Here is a 16,872-nt window from a genome sequence, read left to right as displayed (position 1 = left end):
GAGAAGTAGAAGGCGATAAATAAATTTGTGGTTAGTGTTCTGTAACTTTCAGCAGTTAAATGAGTCTGAGAAATAGAGATGATGCGAATGTGTGAGAATTATCTGCTGAAGAAATGCTTAATAACAGTACGGGCAGACAGCAAAAGTAAATTGTGAAAAAATGTGATTTCTGGAAGTGGAAGAAAATGATTTTTGCTGCTTTGCACTTCTTTGTTAATTCAGTTTATTAGATTTTAATTACAATAAATTCTATATATTTTGAAAACATGATATTACATTGTCTTTTACATCAAAAGTAAGAATACTTTTTTTTTGCTCCATTAGTCAACAATGACTTGGTTCCATTAGACATCGTGTATTAACACTGGATATTAAATAAGCAATTGAGTATTCACTTTCCTACATTTTTCAGCAAAGTTAGGTTCGTCTTCTTAGCAACTGAAACATGTAGACCCCCTTTAGCTTCATCCAGTATTTTAATGTTATGTTATCCAACTTGCTTTCTAAATTGATCATTATAAATAATTTATTATTGTAAATAAGGTATTTTTTATGAAGCATTAAAAGTGCCAGTTTTTATTCCTTTTAACTTTTTATAGAGGTGGTTTTTAGGAGATTTTACTGAAAAAAAAATATTCTTTTTATTGTTTGTATGCTGTTAAAAGATCAGTCAAAAAGTATTTATATTTTTGAGTTTATTTCATATACTTTCAATAACTTTACTTGAGGATAAAATCATCTTTTCTAAACAAAAAGATATATAAACATATATAAAAGACAATGCGTTTTAAATCTCTGTTCACTGGACTTTTCTTTTTCAGCTGATTTGTCTAAGGTAATAAATCAGAGGTCTAGTGTATATGTCTAAGATTGAAATATAAAAAGAATAAAAAGTATTAAGACCTTTAATACTATTACCAAAATTGCTGGATAAAAAAAAACAAAGTTAGAATTTTTTTTATTTGTCTGCTTCTGAAACCAGCTGAAACCCCATTTATGCTTTTCTTTATAAAATTCTTTAATTGTTTTCTACGTGTTATTCTAAAAATAAAATTAAAGAAGGATCAATCTATTAAGGAGGAGCAGATACAACAAACTATTATTCAGTTTTAAACAAATTTTTATTATTAATACATTAATTATAAATTAAATCAAACATTTTACTTTAATCTAAAAAAAAATTTATTGTGACTTAGCAGTGGCATTTAATATATGCTTGCTATTCTGTTTTATCTGATTTAAATCAATTCCTATTCGTTGTCTTACTTCTTGCCATGTTTTATCTGCAATTACTGACGCTTTTTCTGCACCTTCTTCTAATATATCTTGTAAATAATCAGGTGCTGTAATTAATCTGTTAATTTCTTCTCTAATTGGATTTATTAAAGCAATAAGCGCATCTGCTACAATCATTTTATATCTGAAAAAAAGAAGACATTATAATAATAATTAAATTTAATATTTTTATTCTGAATCCTATCTAAACTGATGAAAGATAATGTGCATTTTAGAAAAAATTGTTTTGTATTGAATATTTAAAAAAGCTTAAATAAAAATTGTGGATTAACTGGTCTCAAAACTGAAAAGAATTTAGGGTGGTAACAATGAGGAAATATCGATTAAATATACAGTAGTAAATAAAATATTTTTTAAGAAGCACATTACTCTACAAATGAATAATAGTTTTAAGATAAATTGCTGCTACTTAACTAGGAAATTTTTCCTAGAATTGAATATATTATTTCAATTAAATTAAATGTATTAAAAAAAATGCTTTATATTTAAACAAATGTCTTCCCTCTTTTTTTTTTAAATTTCCCCTTATTTTTTAATTCCTTTCTTTATTTTTAAAACAAGTGACTAGACTGAAGTAAACAAGTAATGTCTCATCATTTTAAAAACTTCTCTTCACCATGGTACAAGAGCAACCAGTTGCTCAATCACAAGAACGCTAATATCCTCACAATTAACAAAATGTCAGCGTTTTTGGACCACATGATTGTTTCTCCATCCCTTCCCCAAACTCATATCTGGTTCTTACAATTATTCCTCTTCCCTAGATGAAGTTCACGCAGAAGTGACACTAGAAATTTCTGATCTTTTGAATAATTATAATGATACAAAGATATCAAGATGTCAAGCTTTAACATGTTAACAAACATGTTTTTCTCATAGCTTTTAACTGTGGGAGATACATTGGAAGATACATCACTACAAAATAAACTGCAAGGGAATCGTAGCCAAATATAAATGGGTACTTTTTTTTTATAAAACTAGTAGAATTTTTTTACACCTTCAGTTATTAGTTAGTAACGTGCACTAAGTACCTATTTTTGAAAATGCCACCTGATTCTTCTGTTATTAACAAATTTAACTAAAAAATAATTTTCTATAGCAATGAATAAGAAAGCAGAACAGGATTAACCATTTTATTGTTAAAATATATTTTTTGAATGAAAAAATGTTTTAAGAAAAAATATTACAGATACAGATTCTTTATCTTGAAAAAATGTATTAGTTGGCATGACTTCATTTTTTATTTTTATGTCGTAGTTGCATAATGCAGTAATATGGTTATAATCCCCAAAATTTAATTTCTTTAACAGTTAGAAAAAACAGAACATTTTAAAACAATCTTAATTTAATTTTAAAATTTTAATTTTCTTAATCTTAATTTATTTTGTAAATATGTTAACAATAATATTTTGGTAAAAGGATTTACACAAGGAATTCTGTTATTCACAGATATATATATAGGTAAGGAAAATCCATACATCTAACCACACTGCTATAATTTTTGTATAAATTTGGTAAAAATTATAATAAAAATTTAATCGTGTATTGCTACAACTGTCTAGATAGTACATCAGTACTGGGGAAATTATTAATAAACTAATGAAGAAACTATTATAAAGAATATTTTTGAGCACATTTGATTAGTCAAACAACTTTAGCATCTTCGTAGATTTTGAATTTATTCTCACTTTGTTTTCAATCACATAATTTATCTTAATTACACTTGCATCCAGGGATGCAGTGTAGTCTGCAGTCTTTTTGTTTCTACAGGTTCAGTAAGTTGTATTGTTAAATTGACTTGTAATTACTGTTCTTCATACTGTACATACCACTGTTTTATTTGTTTGATTTCAAATATTATATCATCAGAGTTAAAGTTCATCATTGTAAAAAAGAGTGACTAATTTTTCCTGAAATGGTAGTAATCATTAATGAAATTATTGTAAACTAAACACAAAATCTGAGATATTTAAAAATGATTTAATTCTCCAAAGAATTATCATTCTATAGTAGGCCTATTTGAGAAATAAAGAAAATTGGAACAGTATAGTAACAAAGAAGCATTAATGTCAGTAAAATTAATTATACTTTTTATTTAATTCTAATCTAATATTTAAACAAATTAATTATATAAAATCACTTCTTTTCACAGTTAAATTCCAATGTTTACCAGTATAAGAAAAAAGAAATATAAGTCTGAGTTATCATAAATCTAAATTTTTGTCAATTCCTTAATTTCAAATGAAAAAAGGTTTATTGAATAAGTAAAAAGATTACAACATGCTGAAATTACAGCTGTTTTCACTTAAGTATAAGGGAACTCAATTTACTTATAACCTTATTCTTCTAGTGTTAAATACTTATAGTGCAGAATCTTTCATACTGAATTAACTAATTTACAGTTAAAAAATGAATGATAATCCTATTTCTCTAAATAATATCATAAAAATAGTTTTACCTTCCAGTGTCTATATGTGTATTTTCACTACATATTTCTTCACAAGATTTCTTTGTTGCTAACGAATGTAATGTAACAAGATTTGCAACTCCTGGTCTGGTCTCTGGTTCAAATGTTACACTGGATGTAAAATCAGTAACAGATTTTTTGATTTTTTCTAAAATTTTATCAGGTGTATCTGTTAACTCAATTCTACTTTTATGATCTTTATGCGATTTTGACATTTTGCGATTTGGTTCTCGTAAACTTCTTATTCGGCTACCATCATTGCCTGTCAAACACAAAACTTTTCTTAATACTCTATAGTAGGTTAAATTCACTAGAGAGAGGTCTTACCAATATGATTCTTATTCGAAAGGTAAAAAATACTGATAAAAATATTCAGCAAAACTAGAAAAAACTGATAATGGATTCTTGAGCAAAAAGCACTATAACATATTAGTCTGAGAGGTGAAAAATGAATGTAATAAATTCTCTTGAGGTAAAAGAAAAAAATTATGCTGAATAAAATGCTGGTGATAAAAATCTCAAATTTGCACAACTTGCACTTTTTTTGTAGATTTTTATAGCAAATAAAAAAGTTCCTTGTGTATTGTACTAATAAAAAGTACTCCAAGGGGGTCTTGTCTTCTTTTTCACTTTAGATTTTTTATATATATTTTTATATTCAGCCCCTATGTTGTTGAAGTTGACGTTATCAATATTTTTAAAATAGTTTTTTTTAAAATTATTAATGAAAACTTATTTATTTTGTAACATTATTAATGATAACTTAAACAATACCAGTAACCTAATACAAAAGCACTTTTGATTCAGTTTTACAAGCACTTTTGATTCAAAAGTGCTTGTAAAACTTACCCAAACTGAGATTTCAATGTGTAGCCTACATCTTTTTTCAAGAATTAATTTTTAATTTTGTTTACTTTTGTAATCACTATCAAAGAAAAAATAAATTGTAACAGAATTTTAATTATTCTTCAATGAAATAGCCTGTTTTTTTGGCAATGAAAGTATATTATTTAGCGTGGTTAACCAACAGCTGCGTGATATCTCTTCTGATAATTCTCTTGAAAATGTGTGAGAATGACCCATCACTGTAGTTAGTTCAAGTGATGTCAAGTTTTTTGGGACTTTGTAGATCGGTATCCACACTTTGTCTGTTGAAACTTTTGAAATGATGTACATGGTCCAGCTGGGTGGAAAAAATTAACCTGCACTTTGTCATCTTCGAGGCTGATATCTACCACTTCTCCAATCCACCACTGATTGCCATACACACAAGCAATAGAGTCTTTTTCCTTAAGTGAAAGTGGTACAATACTTGACATGGGATGGTCTTTATAGTCATTGGAGTTTGAAGTAAAGTAACATCTTACAATGCCTTCTGACCAAGGAAAATAGCTTCTAGTACAAACTCTTTCATAGCAGTTAAAACAGTTTTTTAAAGTTCTGAAATCCTAGCTATCTCATCTCATTTAATCAAAAAATACTTGATGATTTTCAGCTTGTGATTATAAAATGAATGAATACGTTTCATCAGTGTTTGTTATCTGACTATCTAATGGCCTTTGCAGGCTTGCCTTTACCGCCTCTTATTTTGTTGTTCCCCCCCACACCAACATAGGCGTTTTTCCCATAGAATGATCCAAAGAAGTGCCATTCGGCTTCAATGTCTTGCTCTAATGTTATTTTTGTCCATAACAGAATTCTCCATACTGGTAACTGAATTTTGACAAAAACTTTTTTCATGATATTTACAAACGCTAGTGATATCTGAATTAACACTTTAAAAAAATATGTTGTTGGTTTGCATCACTAAATTCACAAATTTTAATAAGTTCTTTTGGCAATGTTCCATACACTTTTATGACGCTTTTCATTCACATAAATTCCTATGGAACATTGTTCTTCCATAGTTTTATGTGAAATTACTTGAAAATAATGTAAAAATGTAACTGATTTTAAAATTTGCAAATATAATATTATTAAGAAAAACTTATTTATTTAATAAACACAGGATGAAATTTTGAGACACTCAGTAAAGATGTGAACAGGTCTCTGACTAATGTCAGACTGACCAGTCTGTAACTGCAAAGCTAAATGATGCAATAAGCATAAATGAGCATCATGTTGTGCAACATGAATTTTCCTGACTACTGGAAATGACTTCAAGCTCCTGTTGTAACGTGAACAAGTCTGGTTCAAACAAGTCTATTTCAACTATAGTAATAACTATAAAAATATTACAGTGCCTAGAAGACAAGAAACCCTTTGGGGCACTTATTTAGTGAGTCAAAATGGTATTGCTTTTAACAGGTTTTCCATGTTTTTGAGAGGTTATATAACTTTTTTATTAGTACAATACACAATAAACTTTTTTATTTGCAATAAAAATCTACAAAAACACTGTAAGTTATGCAAATTTGAGATTTTTATCACCAGCCCTATCAGAGTTATTTGAAGCCAAAATTTAATTTTTTAAAAAACTAGCTTTCAAAAATTCATAAACATTTAGGGGTAAGTATATCACCATTAATATTATTTATGGTAAAACTACCATACCTACATATAAATAATACCTACATATATAAACCTACATTTATATACCTACATATAAAAAAATAATTTAAACTGTGTATGGCATCCCTACCTCTTGAAAAAAATTACCAAAAGTGAAATTTCACAGTTTTTCATGTTCAACTTTATTGGTAATTTTCTCATAGAAAGAAGAGAGCTAGGTAAATAAACCACTAGTCCATTCTTTTACCTTGAAAAAATATGAATAAACTGCTTTTAGTTTAATCCTTCCAGGATTAATAATTTTTTAGTTATGATTTTTTCCATTATCCCTTACAATCACAAATAGGTATGTGCACGTAATAAAAATAACCGCCACAGATAAACTGCTCAAATAAAAAATAATAATAATTTTAAGTTCCAGAGACACGTAGGAAACAAGTAGGTAAGTTTCAATTTTTTTTTAAGTGGTAAAGCAACCACCCTTGAGTCATTTCAAATGGATTGATCCAGTTGTGAAAGATAAAATGCAATGCAATAATGCATTGCAAAGGTACAGATGGTTAGAGTTTGCCTTTCTATGCAGGAGGTAGATAGTTCAAGATTCATTTGAATCAACTATATCTAAAATCTTTTTAATAGTTCCTTGATACTACCCTGAGCCACTATTCTGTAACAAAGTACTAGTTAACAATATAGTATGGCCTGGTAATCAAGGATGTAACAAGATGCAGATACACAGGACAGCATCAAACAGTGATTGAATGCGTAAATCAAATGAACAGTTTCATTAGTAAACTAAATGAGAAAACAGTTATTAACTTAAATTACAATTATTTTTATGTAGAGTGAGCATGGTAGAATATAATGTGTATACATACAGAAATTACTTCATTCAAAAGATCCTGCCATTTAAAAAAGTGTAAGCTATTTAATTTAAATACATAGTTTCATTACAATACTTCATTTTCTTTCAAAAACTGAATTTAATAAACCCACTTTACCATAAAATTAATAATCCAATAAAAATTGATAGCATATTTTCATAATATTTATTAATTGAAGAGATAACTAATACCTTTGTAAATACATAAGTCATTAAGAGTTATGAGAAAGTTACAATCGTCAGAAATGATCATTTTTATTTTTTAAATGGTGGAACATAACTAAAAAAGGAGTAGTTTTATCACACATGATATAAAGCAATTATGAAAACTGTATGAAGTTATAAAGCAATTATGAAAACTGTATGAAGTTATAGAAGTCATCAAATTTATATGAATGAAAAAAAATATCAGCTGGTAAACTTTCCTTTACTTTTCAATCTAGAGGAAATGTTACCTTGTAAGAACTCATCATATTGGACAGTCTAATCATTAAGCATTCTAAACTGAGAAGGATAAATACTGTTGTATATTTGTTACAAAGAAAGTTTCTTAAAAAATTAGGTTAAATAAAAAATTTCCAATAAAACAGAATCACACAATTTATTTTTAAGATATAGTTATAAATATAATAAGAATGAGAAAGCAAACATATCTAATACCTTCAATAAGAGCATTAGGATGAGGGAACGTCATACCAAATCTTTTATTAAACATACGAGCCAAAATTTGAGCAATTTGTAAATGTTGTTCCTGGTCTTCTCCCACAGGAACATGTGTAGATCTGGAAAATTAACTTTTACATTTAGATTGAAAAAATACACTTAATTTAATTTAAAACAACAATTAAACTTACCTATAAAAATAAAACCTTATTTTTGCGTTGATGAATTTTTTTTGATAAACTTGTTATTTAATAAAATTAATACTTACAAATTTAGTTTTAGTTACTTTATAAATTTACTGTTTCACAGACTATTATTAAAGATCTTTCAGATGCTGAACAAATCTGTAGTACATATTTGATTCAAAATTGCATGTAAAATTTATCAATTAAGGAACATAGAGACTGTAAGGAAAGAATACATAAAAAGGAATGTAGTTGCTTAAGTGCTAAAAATAACAATTTTTTTTAGATATAAGTTAGAATATTGTATTTAGCACACGTACGCATTATTACTGTAATGTATTCCTGGAAATGTAGTAATTTTAAGAAAAGTTATTATGTTGACAAGACTTCAACATAATAACATTTCTTAAAATTACTGCATTTTCCAGGAATACATTCCAGTAATAATGCTTACGTGTGCAATATTCTAACCTATATCTAAAAAAAATTGTTATTTTTAGCACTTAATACATAAAAAGGAATGTAGTTGCTTAAGTGGAACATAGAGACTGTAAGGAAAGAATACATAAAAAGGAATGTAGTTGCTTCTTTCCTTACAGTCTCTATGTTCCTTAATTGATAAATTTTACATGCAATCTTGTCTTCCGTATAATTTTTATTTAGTCTTAGACTCACTACGTTAGAAGAAACATAAAATGTAAAGTTTCACTCATGAACTCACACTGTTAGCATGTATGCATAACACTGTTTATTAAATTGTAATTCAAATGTATATTTAAAATAACATTATAGAGAGAATATCTGTCTACATGGGTAAATTTTATATGAAAACGAAATAGAAGTTGGTTTTTTAAAAAAAAAGTTTAAGAGTAAAAAAAAGTTTGTTTTAAGTTAAGTACTTAAATGGTGCAGTTGATTGGATACATTCAAGTAAAATTAAAGCATATTGTTTTTTGAAATGTAAGGAATAAGTGCATATTATTCAAAATAATAATTATTTAATTTTGTGGAATATATTGAAGAGTTATACGGAGGAAATTAATTAGAAAATGGTGTTATGGAGGAAGAAGAGGAGTCAAAGAGGATGAAAGGGAGAAACAATACTGAGATCTGAATTTAAGAGAGGTTTGAATGGCAGAAAGGCTCCTGGAATAGACGGAATACCTGTAGAATTACTGCGCAGTGCAGGTGAGGAAGCGATTGATAGATTATACAAACTGGCATGTAATTTATGAAAAAGGGGAAGTTCTGACAGACTTCAAAAAGTGTTATAGTCATGATACCAAAGAAAGCAGGAGCAGATAAATGTGAAGAATACAGAACAATTAGCTTAACTAGCCATGTATCAAAAATCTTAACTGGAATTCTGTACAGCAGACTTGAGAGGAGAGTGAAAGAAGTGTTAGGGGAAGATCAATTTGGTTTCAGAAAAAGTATAAGGACAAGGGAAGCAATTTTAGACCTCAGATTAATAGAAGGAAGAATAAAGGAAAACAAACCAACATACTTGGCATTTATAGAGCTAGAAAAGGCATTTGATAATGTAGACTGGAATAAAATGGTCAGCATTTTAAAAAAATTAGGGTTCAAATATAGAAGAACGATTGCTAACATTTACAGGAACCAAACAGCAACAGTAATAATTGAAGAACATAAGAAAGAAGCCGTAATAAGAAAGGGAATCTGACAAGGATGTTCTCCATCCCTGTTACTTTTTAATCTTTACATAGAACTAGCAGTTAATGATGTTAAAGAACAATTAGATCCGGAGTAACAGTACAAGGTGAAAAGATAAAGATGTTATGATTTCCTGATGATATAGTAATTCTAGCCGAGAGTAAAAAGGATTTAGAAGAAACAATGAACGGCATAGATGAAGTCCTACGCAAGAACTATCGCATGAAAATAAACAAGAACAAAACAAATGTAATGAAATGCAGTAGAAATAACGAAGATGGACCACTGAATATGAATATAGGAGGAGAAAAGATTATGGAGGTAGAAGAATTTTGTTATTTGGGAAGTAGAATTACTAAAGATGGACGAAGCAGGAGCGATATAAAATGCCAAATAGCACAGGCGAAACGAGCTTTCAGTCAGAAATATAATTTCTTTACATCAAAAATTAATTTAAATGTCAGGAAAAGATTTTTGAAAGTATATGTTTGGAGCATAGCTTTATATGGAGGTGAAACTTGGATGATCGGAGTACCTGAGAAAAAAAGATTAGAAGTTTTTGAAATGTGGTGCTGTAGGAGAATGTTAAAAATCAGATGGGTGGATAAAGTGGCAAATGAATAGGTGTTGCGACAAATTGATGAAGAATGAAGCATTTGGAAAAATGTAGTTAAAATAAGAGACAGACTTATAGGCCATATATTAAGGCATCCTGGAATAGTCACTTTAATATTAGAGGGTCAGGTAGAAGGAAAAAATTGTGCAGGCAGGCAACATTTGGAATATGTAAAAAAATTGTTAGGGATGTAGGATGTAGTAGGGGGTTTACTGAAATGAAATGACTAGCATTAGATAGGGAATCTTGGAGAGCTGCATCAAACCAGTCAAATGACTGAAGACAAAAAAAAAGTATATATATATATTTAAATTTTATTAAATAAACTACCCTGACCAGCTAGTGAATAGTATATACACACACATCAGCTGGTCAGAGCTTGGTTTTCTGTCTCATCTTAACCTCATGCTTGTGAGAAAAATATTGAATAATACTAATCAATTCAAGTTTAGTCAGCACAGTACTCTGAAGTATGTGGTTTTCAGAATAGTCAGTCTGACCTTAAAAATAGTAGTTACAATTGATTACTCACAAATGGGTCAAATGATTCTTGGCATTATTCAACAAACAACATTAGGAAGTGCCCATACAATATTTCTAGTTTTTTTTATTTTAGATTTTTTAGTCAAGTAACCAGGCGCAGGTGCAGTCAGTCATGTCTCACATACAGTCCAAGTGGCAGTAGTGAATTGGTTAAGCCATCATGTTGTACACCATCGCACCATTAAAACTGCTTTTCTCAACAACTAGAACAAGATATCAAAACCGATACAGACCAAACACTGCAAGTGGTTTCTGAAAACAGTTTGGCTAAAGTTAAATACCAGCAAGGAACATTATCTAGTTGTTACCGCAAGACATTAAAATGGCCACCATATTGAAATAGTGAAGCATTTTGTAATAAAAATGCTCTTTCCAGATATAAAAAATATGTTCATGCAAAATTTCAGCTCAATTGGTTGATTATTGCATGAAGCAATAACAATTCATAGACACCACTATATATATATATATATATATATATATATTATAAACATCAGAAGCAGCTAGATGTTATTAGCATACAGATAGTAAAAGAGATAAAAATATACAGATAATAAAAATCAACCATTTGCCAGGAAAGATCAATGAAAATTTTTTTATAATCCCAGAATGTAAAAAAAAAATAAAAGGTTCAGCTTTGTAACAAAAAGTATGCACATTTCTGCATAACAAAACTTACCCAAACAAGATTTTGTGAATGATGTAATTGTATAATGTAATGTAGAATTTTTAAAGGAAAAAAAGAACTGCAGTAGTCCACTCAATATTCTATTTTTCCTAAAAATAGATAGGGAATATATATGGATATTTCTGGTAACTCATATTATTGAATAATTTTGCTACGGCAGACATGAGTTATCTAATTTATGTAATGAAAAATATTAATCTCACTTATAAAGTAGAATATCAGCAGCTTGCAAAACCGGATAAGAGAATAAACCTAATGGAACATCTTTAATTTGAGCTGATTTCTCTTTATACTGTGGTAAATGCGCTAATCGTGCCATTGTACTTAAACAACCGAGAACCCAACATAATTCTGCATGCTGATGTACCTGTAAAATAAAAAAAATTAAAACAAGGCGAAATTGCTTTTAAAAAAGATCATAATCCTAAAATTTCATCAGAAATAAAAAATTTAGAATAGATTAAACTATATGAGAAGAAGGTAACCCAGTTTAACTGGCAAGCACCTGTGCCTCTAGAAAGTCCCCTTGTGCTAACTTTGATAGGAAAAGCAGATGCAAGCCCAGTGACAGTCAATTCCTTAACATTTAGACAAACTGCTGACTATTCTCTCCATAGACCTGCACATGAATATTAGTAACTGAACTAGTTCCCAATATACCTGATGAATAAAAAAGTTTTTTAATTTGTTTAAATAAGAATTATAACAAATATTGAAAAAATAGTCAGAAAATGAGTGAATTACTGTCCAATGTACAGTGAAATTAAATAATTTTTAAGAGAAAGATTCATCACACAACTTGATACATAGGTTTAAATTAATTAAAAAGCCTTTATAAACTTGTTCAACAACTTAAAAATCATAAATATGAAAAACTTATAACAAAATATTAAAATTTAAAACTAGATGCACATTTCAATTGTTTAATAATTATCATCAGCAGATATAATGTAATCATTGAAGGAATAAATTTGAAATATGAAACCACTTCACCAAATGCCTGCGCTATTCTTTGGAGTAACTGATGTTATTTTCTAAAAAGTCATAACTGATGTGATTATGATATTAAACATTGATTCTTTATCATTATTTAGAAATGAATTTTCTTACTCATTGTTAAGAAACTAATTTTGCCATCTACCTACTTTCTGTTTATTATAGACATTTCTATGAACTTGAGTTTCTAAATCTCCAAGTAATGTTAAGCCTCAGCCAATTCTCTAGTCTTCTGTACTTACATTGAATTAAATACTCATTTACAGTTTCTAGTTTCAATCATTTAGTTTGTTCAGTGTATGCTGAATTCAAATTTTTATCAATGCCAACACTGAAATAATTAATTTTAATCTGGAAGTTTGAAAAAAGCTTTTCAAATTTCCATTTTTGAAAACAACTTTCAGTTGTTCCAGATTACATAATGCTGTTGTATGTGTTAAGATATTCTTATTACTTTCTCTCCAAAATAATCAGAACACAACAACAGCAAAATGGCTTGCTCAGTAAAAATAATATGAAGTACCTCTTTATCTAGTACACTGGTCACTGGCAAATAGTAAACACAAATTAATCTTTAAAAAAAATAATCATAAAGTAGTATTAAAATTACCCTAGATTGCTGAAACAAAATACTTTTTGTTGGATCAATTCCACATGCTATTAAAGATGCAGCTATTAACATAACATTTGAATGTAATTCTTCAGATTCCTGTACATAAGAAGGCAATTAAATTGATTGACATAAAACTGTAAAACAAAAATTAACATTAACTGTGCATAATCTAGCATAATTGCTCATTCACATATCTATAAAAATAAAACTCATTCTTTCATTTTATTCAATTTTCCTTATTAAATAAACTATAGTAAAACTGGTAATTCAAACAAAAAAAATGCAACTCTTAGAATGATTGTGTGAGCTTACAAATGGTAAATGCAGTATTTCTCTTATCAAACGGCAACTAATTCATACTACAATAAATAATCCAACCAGTTGTGAAGTGCAACAATAATTTGTTACCTATTGGTGAAAACAAATCTTCTGCTGATATTCAGAGAGAAATTATCAATATTTATGGACCCAGTGTTAGGTGTAAAGGTAAAGTTCACCATTTGTTGGACAAAGAACGTAGTGGTTGCCCAACTGTCATCACAGATGAACTGACTGAAAATGTGAATGTAAAAATCCATGAAAACAGAAGGTTTATTGTTTTTCAATTACCAATTGAATTTCCAAAATTCAATGAATTGAACTGGATTTCAGAAAGTTGTGTTCCAGATGGGTACAAAAAATGTTGACAGAAACAGACAAACAAAGGCATCTTGCAGCAGCTCAAACATTTTTGAGATGTTATGAAAATGAAGGTGATGATTTATAGAAAAACATTATGAGTGGTGATAAAATGTGGATATCTTATTCAAATATTGAGACAAAGCATCAATCAATGCAGTGACGGCATTCATCAACGCCGAAGCCCAAAACGTTTAAGTGAGAAAGTTCAAAGTAAAAGCGGTTTTTTGGGACGCCGAAGGGATATTGCTGATTTAATTTTTTGAACATGGAAGAACTGTTAATGCCAATATGTGCTGCTGTGGAAACCCTTACAAAACTTAGATGTTCAATTGAAAACAAAAGCCATGGGAAGCTACCTGATGGGATTTTGTTTCTCCATGATAATGCAAGACAAACAAAACCACTGAACAATTGCAATGATTTTACTGGGAAATCTTCAAATATCCACCTTTCAGTCTGGATCTTGCACCATGTGATTATTACCTTTTCTCCACTTAAAACAATGGATTTGCATTGCAGAAGTCTGAAGATGATGAGGAACTGCAAAACAGAGTAACAACTGCCTCTAGACAACAGAATTGTGATTTTATAATAGCTCAATATTTAGAATTAAGTAAACGCCTTATTGCACTTCTGTTTTCTTTTTAACAAATTACCATCCAACTTTGTGGAAGGTCTTCACTTCAATCTATTTAAAACAAATTAAAGCTATTTCTTGTACAGAATCAATATTACCCTATCAGTAAGTTTTTAAATAATACTAATTAACAAAAAAAAAATTTAAATCAGAGGTGGGAGAATTCTTCAGTAATGGGATAACGAAGCTGGTAAGCCAAAATCAAAAATGTTTTGCAGTGAATGGCAAATATATAGAAAAACAGTACATATTTGTAAGTTTATTTTGTTTATAATAAAGTTTTTTTTCTATTTCGCTTATTTCAATTTTTATATCAAAACAGCCCTTACTTAAAAAATTAAAAAACATGCCTCATACAAAAGATTCTGACTCGCTCTTGAGATTTTTTTCAACACTTTGTTAACACAAAAATCAATTATCTCCTCACCTTACAGAAGGAAAATACAGGTCTTAGTAAAATGTTAAATCCATTTTATTATTCATTAAGAAAATCTAAAATCAATTCAGGTAAATGGAAAATAAATTAAAAGAGTGAAATAGTGAGAAAAAATTATATAAGCTGTCAGGCAATGAGAAATTAAACTACTACCTACTGTTTAAAATATAGACTAACAAAATATTTAATAGAATAATTTTTTTTACCCAAGGAAGAGTCATTGAATGCAAGTCAGCAATACTATAAATGACATTGTTCCCCTCATTTTGTAATTTCACCCAATTCTGAATTGCTCCAAAGTAATTGCCTACATGTAGTGTACCAGATGGTTGAATTCCAGAGAAGATCTTTTTTGGCCATTCTACATCCTGAAATCACCAATATTAATCAATAAACAAAGAAAATTATAATTAATTTAGAGGTGAGCCAACTTTGAAAAATAAAGGAAATCTCACAATTTTTCTAAAAAGAAAAAAATGGAAAAAGAGAAAAACAACTGCCTCCAATAAACAAAATTATTACTTTATAATAGCTCAATATTTAGAATTATGTAAGGGCCTTATTGCCCTTCCATTTTATTTTTTAACTAATTACCATCCAACTTTGTGGAAGGTATTCACTACAATCTATTTAAAATAAAATTAAAGGAATTTCTGTTACACAATCAATATTACTCTCTCTTAGGAGATATAATTACGTATATTGCTGTCAGTAACTTTTAAATAAAACTAATTAACAAAAAAACACAATTTTTTAAAATTTCATTGCATGTATGCAAAAATGCATTTAAATATCAACATTTATAATTTTTGTGCTTACTTATTATTCTCGTATAGTTGTTTTGCTGTTATTTTAATCTGTTAACAGATTTTTAAATATATGTATATTTTTTGTAATTAATTGTGTTGTGATGCTGTTTTGATTTAAAGTTTTACAGTGGCTTTCCCTTGATCTGTACAATCAAGTGCTAGAGAACTGGAGCAGTTTTTTTACCCATTAAGTGGCATTTTCCATTATTATTATGATCAGTAAAGTGTATAATATAGCAATGTATCATTTGAATAAAATATTTACATAAAGTAGCAACATTAGCACTGGACTTTGGTCCACAAATCAGTTCATTTCCCCCTCTTGTAATATAACTAAAAGCTGTACATGCACTTAAAAAATAATTATCACTTTTGATGAGAGAGTTGAAAAATCCTGCTTTATGTCATTCTTAATGAAATAATTTGTCATTAAAAATCAGGAACTTCAAAAAGTATGATAATTTTTTAATATGATTTCAAAATCTACAGGTGTAATTTACCAAAGGTTGGACTATAGGGCAATCCCTTATTTCCTTAAGCTTAAGAACAATTCCATGCAATTCACCTGTTCAATGGCAGAAAGAGAATAGAAAATATGAGAGGAGCAAAATAATTGCGGATCTACAAGAGAAAACTGTTTTGGGGACCTCTGAACTTGCCCATAACCACCTTAGTGGTGTAAATTACTCTTTTAAGAATTTTGGTTATTTAAAATTAAAAAAAAACAATATCATAACCTAAAATTGCCAAACTGTGTACGGGTAGAAGAGCGTAAGAGATTGACAGATATATTTGCATATACAATCGCTGTAAAATATATGCACCTTTTTCGTAGAAAAATCTCTGTTACACTTCCTAATAGTTTTTCTAGGAAAATTAACCTTTCTAACGTAACACACGTAAAGATTTTCGTATCTGTACATTATACGTCTCACGTTTTCGAATAAAATAATTGTCTAATCGATTATCCGGCCTCTTTAACAAACTTAACTAGCAATATTTACATTGGTAAATTAATATTTTTATTATAACCTCACATCAACATAAACCAGTTCGATTTAAATGTGTACGTCTAGGTAACTTTTTCGATAATGTAAATATTATCTAAATTAATCGATCGGTAACGTTCGTGTCAATTTATATGCGATTCTATCGATAACTTTAAACGCAA

At 28.7% G+C, this 16,872-nt stretch overlaps 1 protein-coding gene across 1 annotated transcript; it reads right to left on the bottom strand.

Annotated features, from left to right (window-relative positions):
• Positions 1-1,084: 1,084 nt before the first annotated feature.
• On the bottom strand, positions 1,085-16,780 carry TrpRS-m (Tryptophanyl-tRNA synthetase, mitochondrial). Its single transcript, XM_075377540.1, has 7 exons — positions 16,526-16,780; positions 15,099-15,260; positions 13,136-13,234; positions 11,733-11,896; positions 7,818-7,939; positions 3,755-4,025; positions 1,085-1,420 (listed from the first exon to the last, which is right to left on the bottom strand). The coding sequence occupies exons 1-7, from the start codon at positions 16,622-16,624 to the stop codon at positions 1,183-1,185; spliced, it is 1,155 nt and encodes a 384-aa protein (XP_075233655.1). The 5' UTR covers positions 16,625-16,780; the 3' UTR covers positions 1,085-1,182.
• Positions 16,781-16,872: the final 92 nt, after the last annotated feature.

The sequence above is a fragment of the Lycorma delicatula genome, chromosome 10 (genome assembly GCF_047948215.1).
Source record: "Lycorma delicatula isolate Av1 chromosome 10, ASM4794821v1, whole genome shotgun sequence".
NCBI classification, from domain to species: domain Eukaryota; kingdom Metazoa; phylum Arthropoda; class Insecta; order Hemiptera; family Fulgoridae; genus Lycorma; species Lycorma delicatula.
Note: the sequence above shows the minus strand (reverse complement) of the source record. Positions and strands in the feature narration are given on the sequence as shown.

Bases quoted from the DNA above. Each gene is read 5' to 3' on its own strand.
- TrpRS-m (XM_075377540.1), bottom strand. From the start codon at position 16,624: ATGTACAGATACGAAAATCTTTACGTGTGTTACGTTAGAAAGGTTAAT. The intron at 13,235-15,098 runs GTAAAAAAAATT...TCTTATGTACAG, and splicing joins ATTCAATGACTCTTCCTTGG to GAATCTGAAGAATTACATTC. The intron at 11,897-13,135 runs GTAATTTTAATA...TTTATTTTACAG, and splicing joins TTTTGTTTCAGCAATCTAGG to GTACATCAGCATGCAGAATT.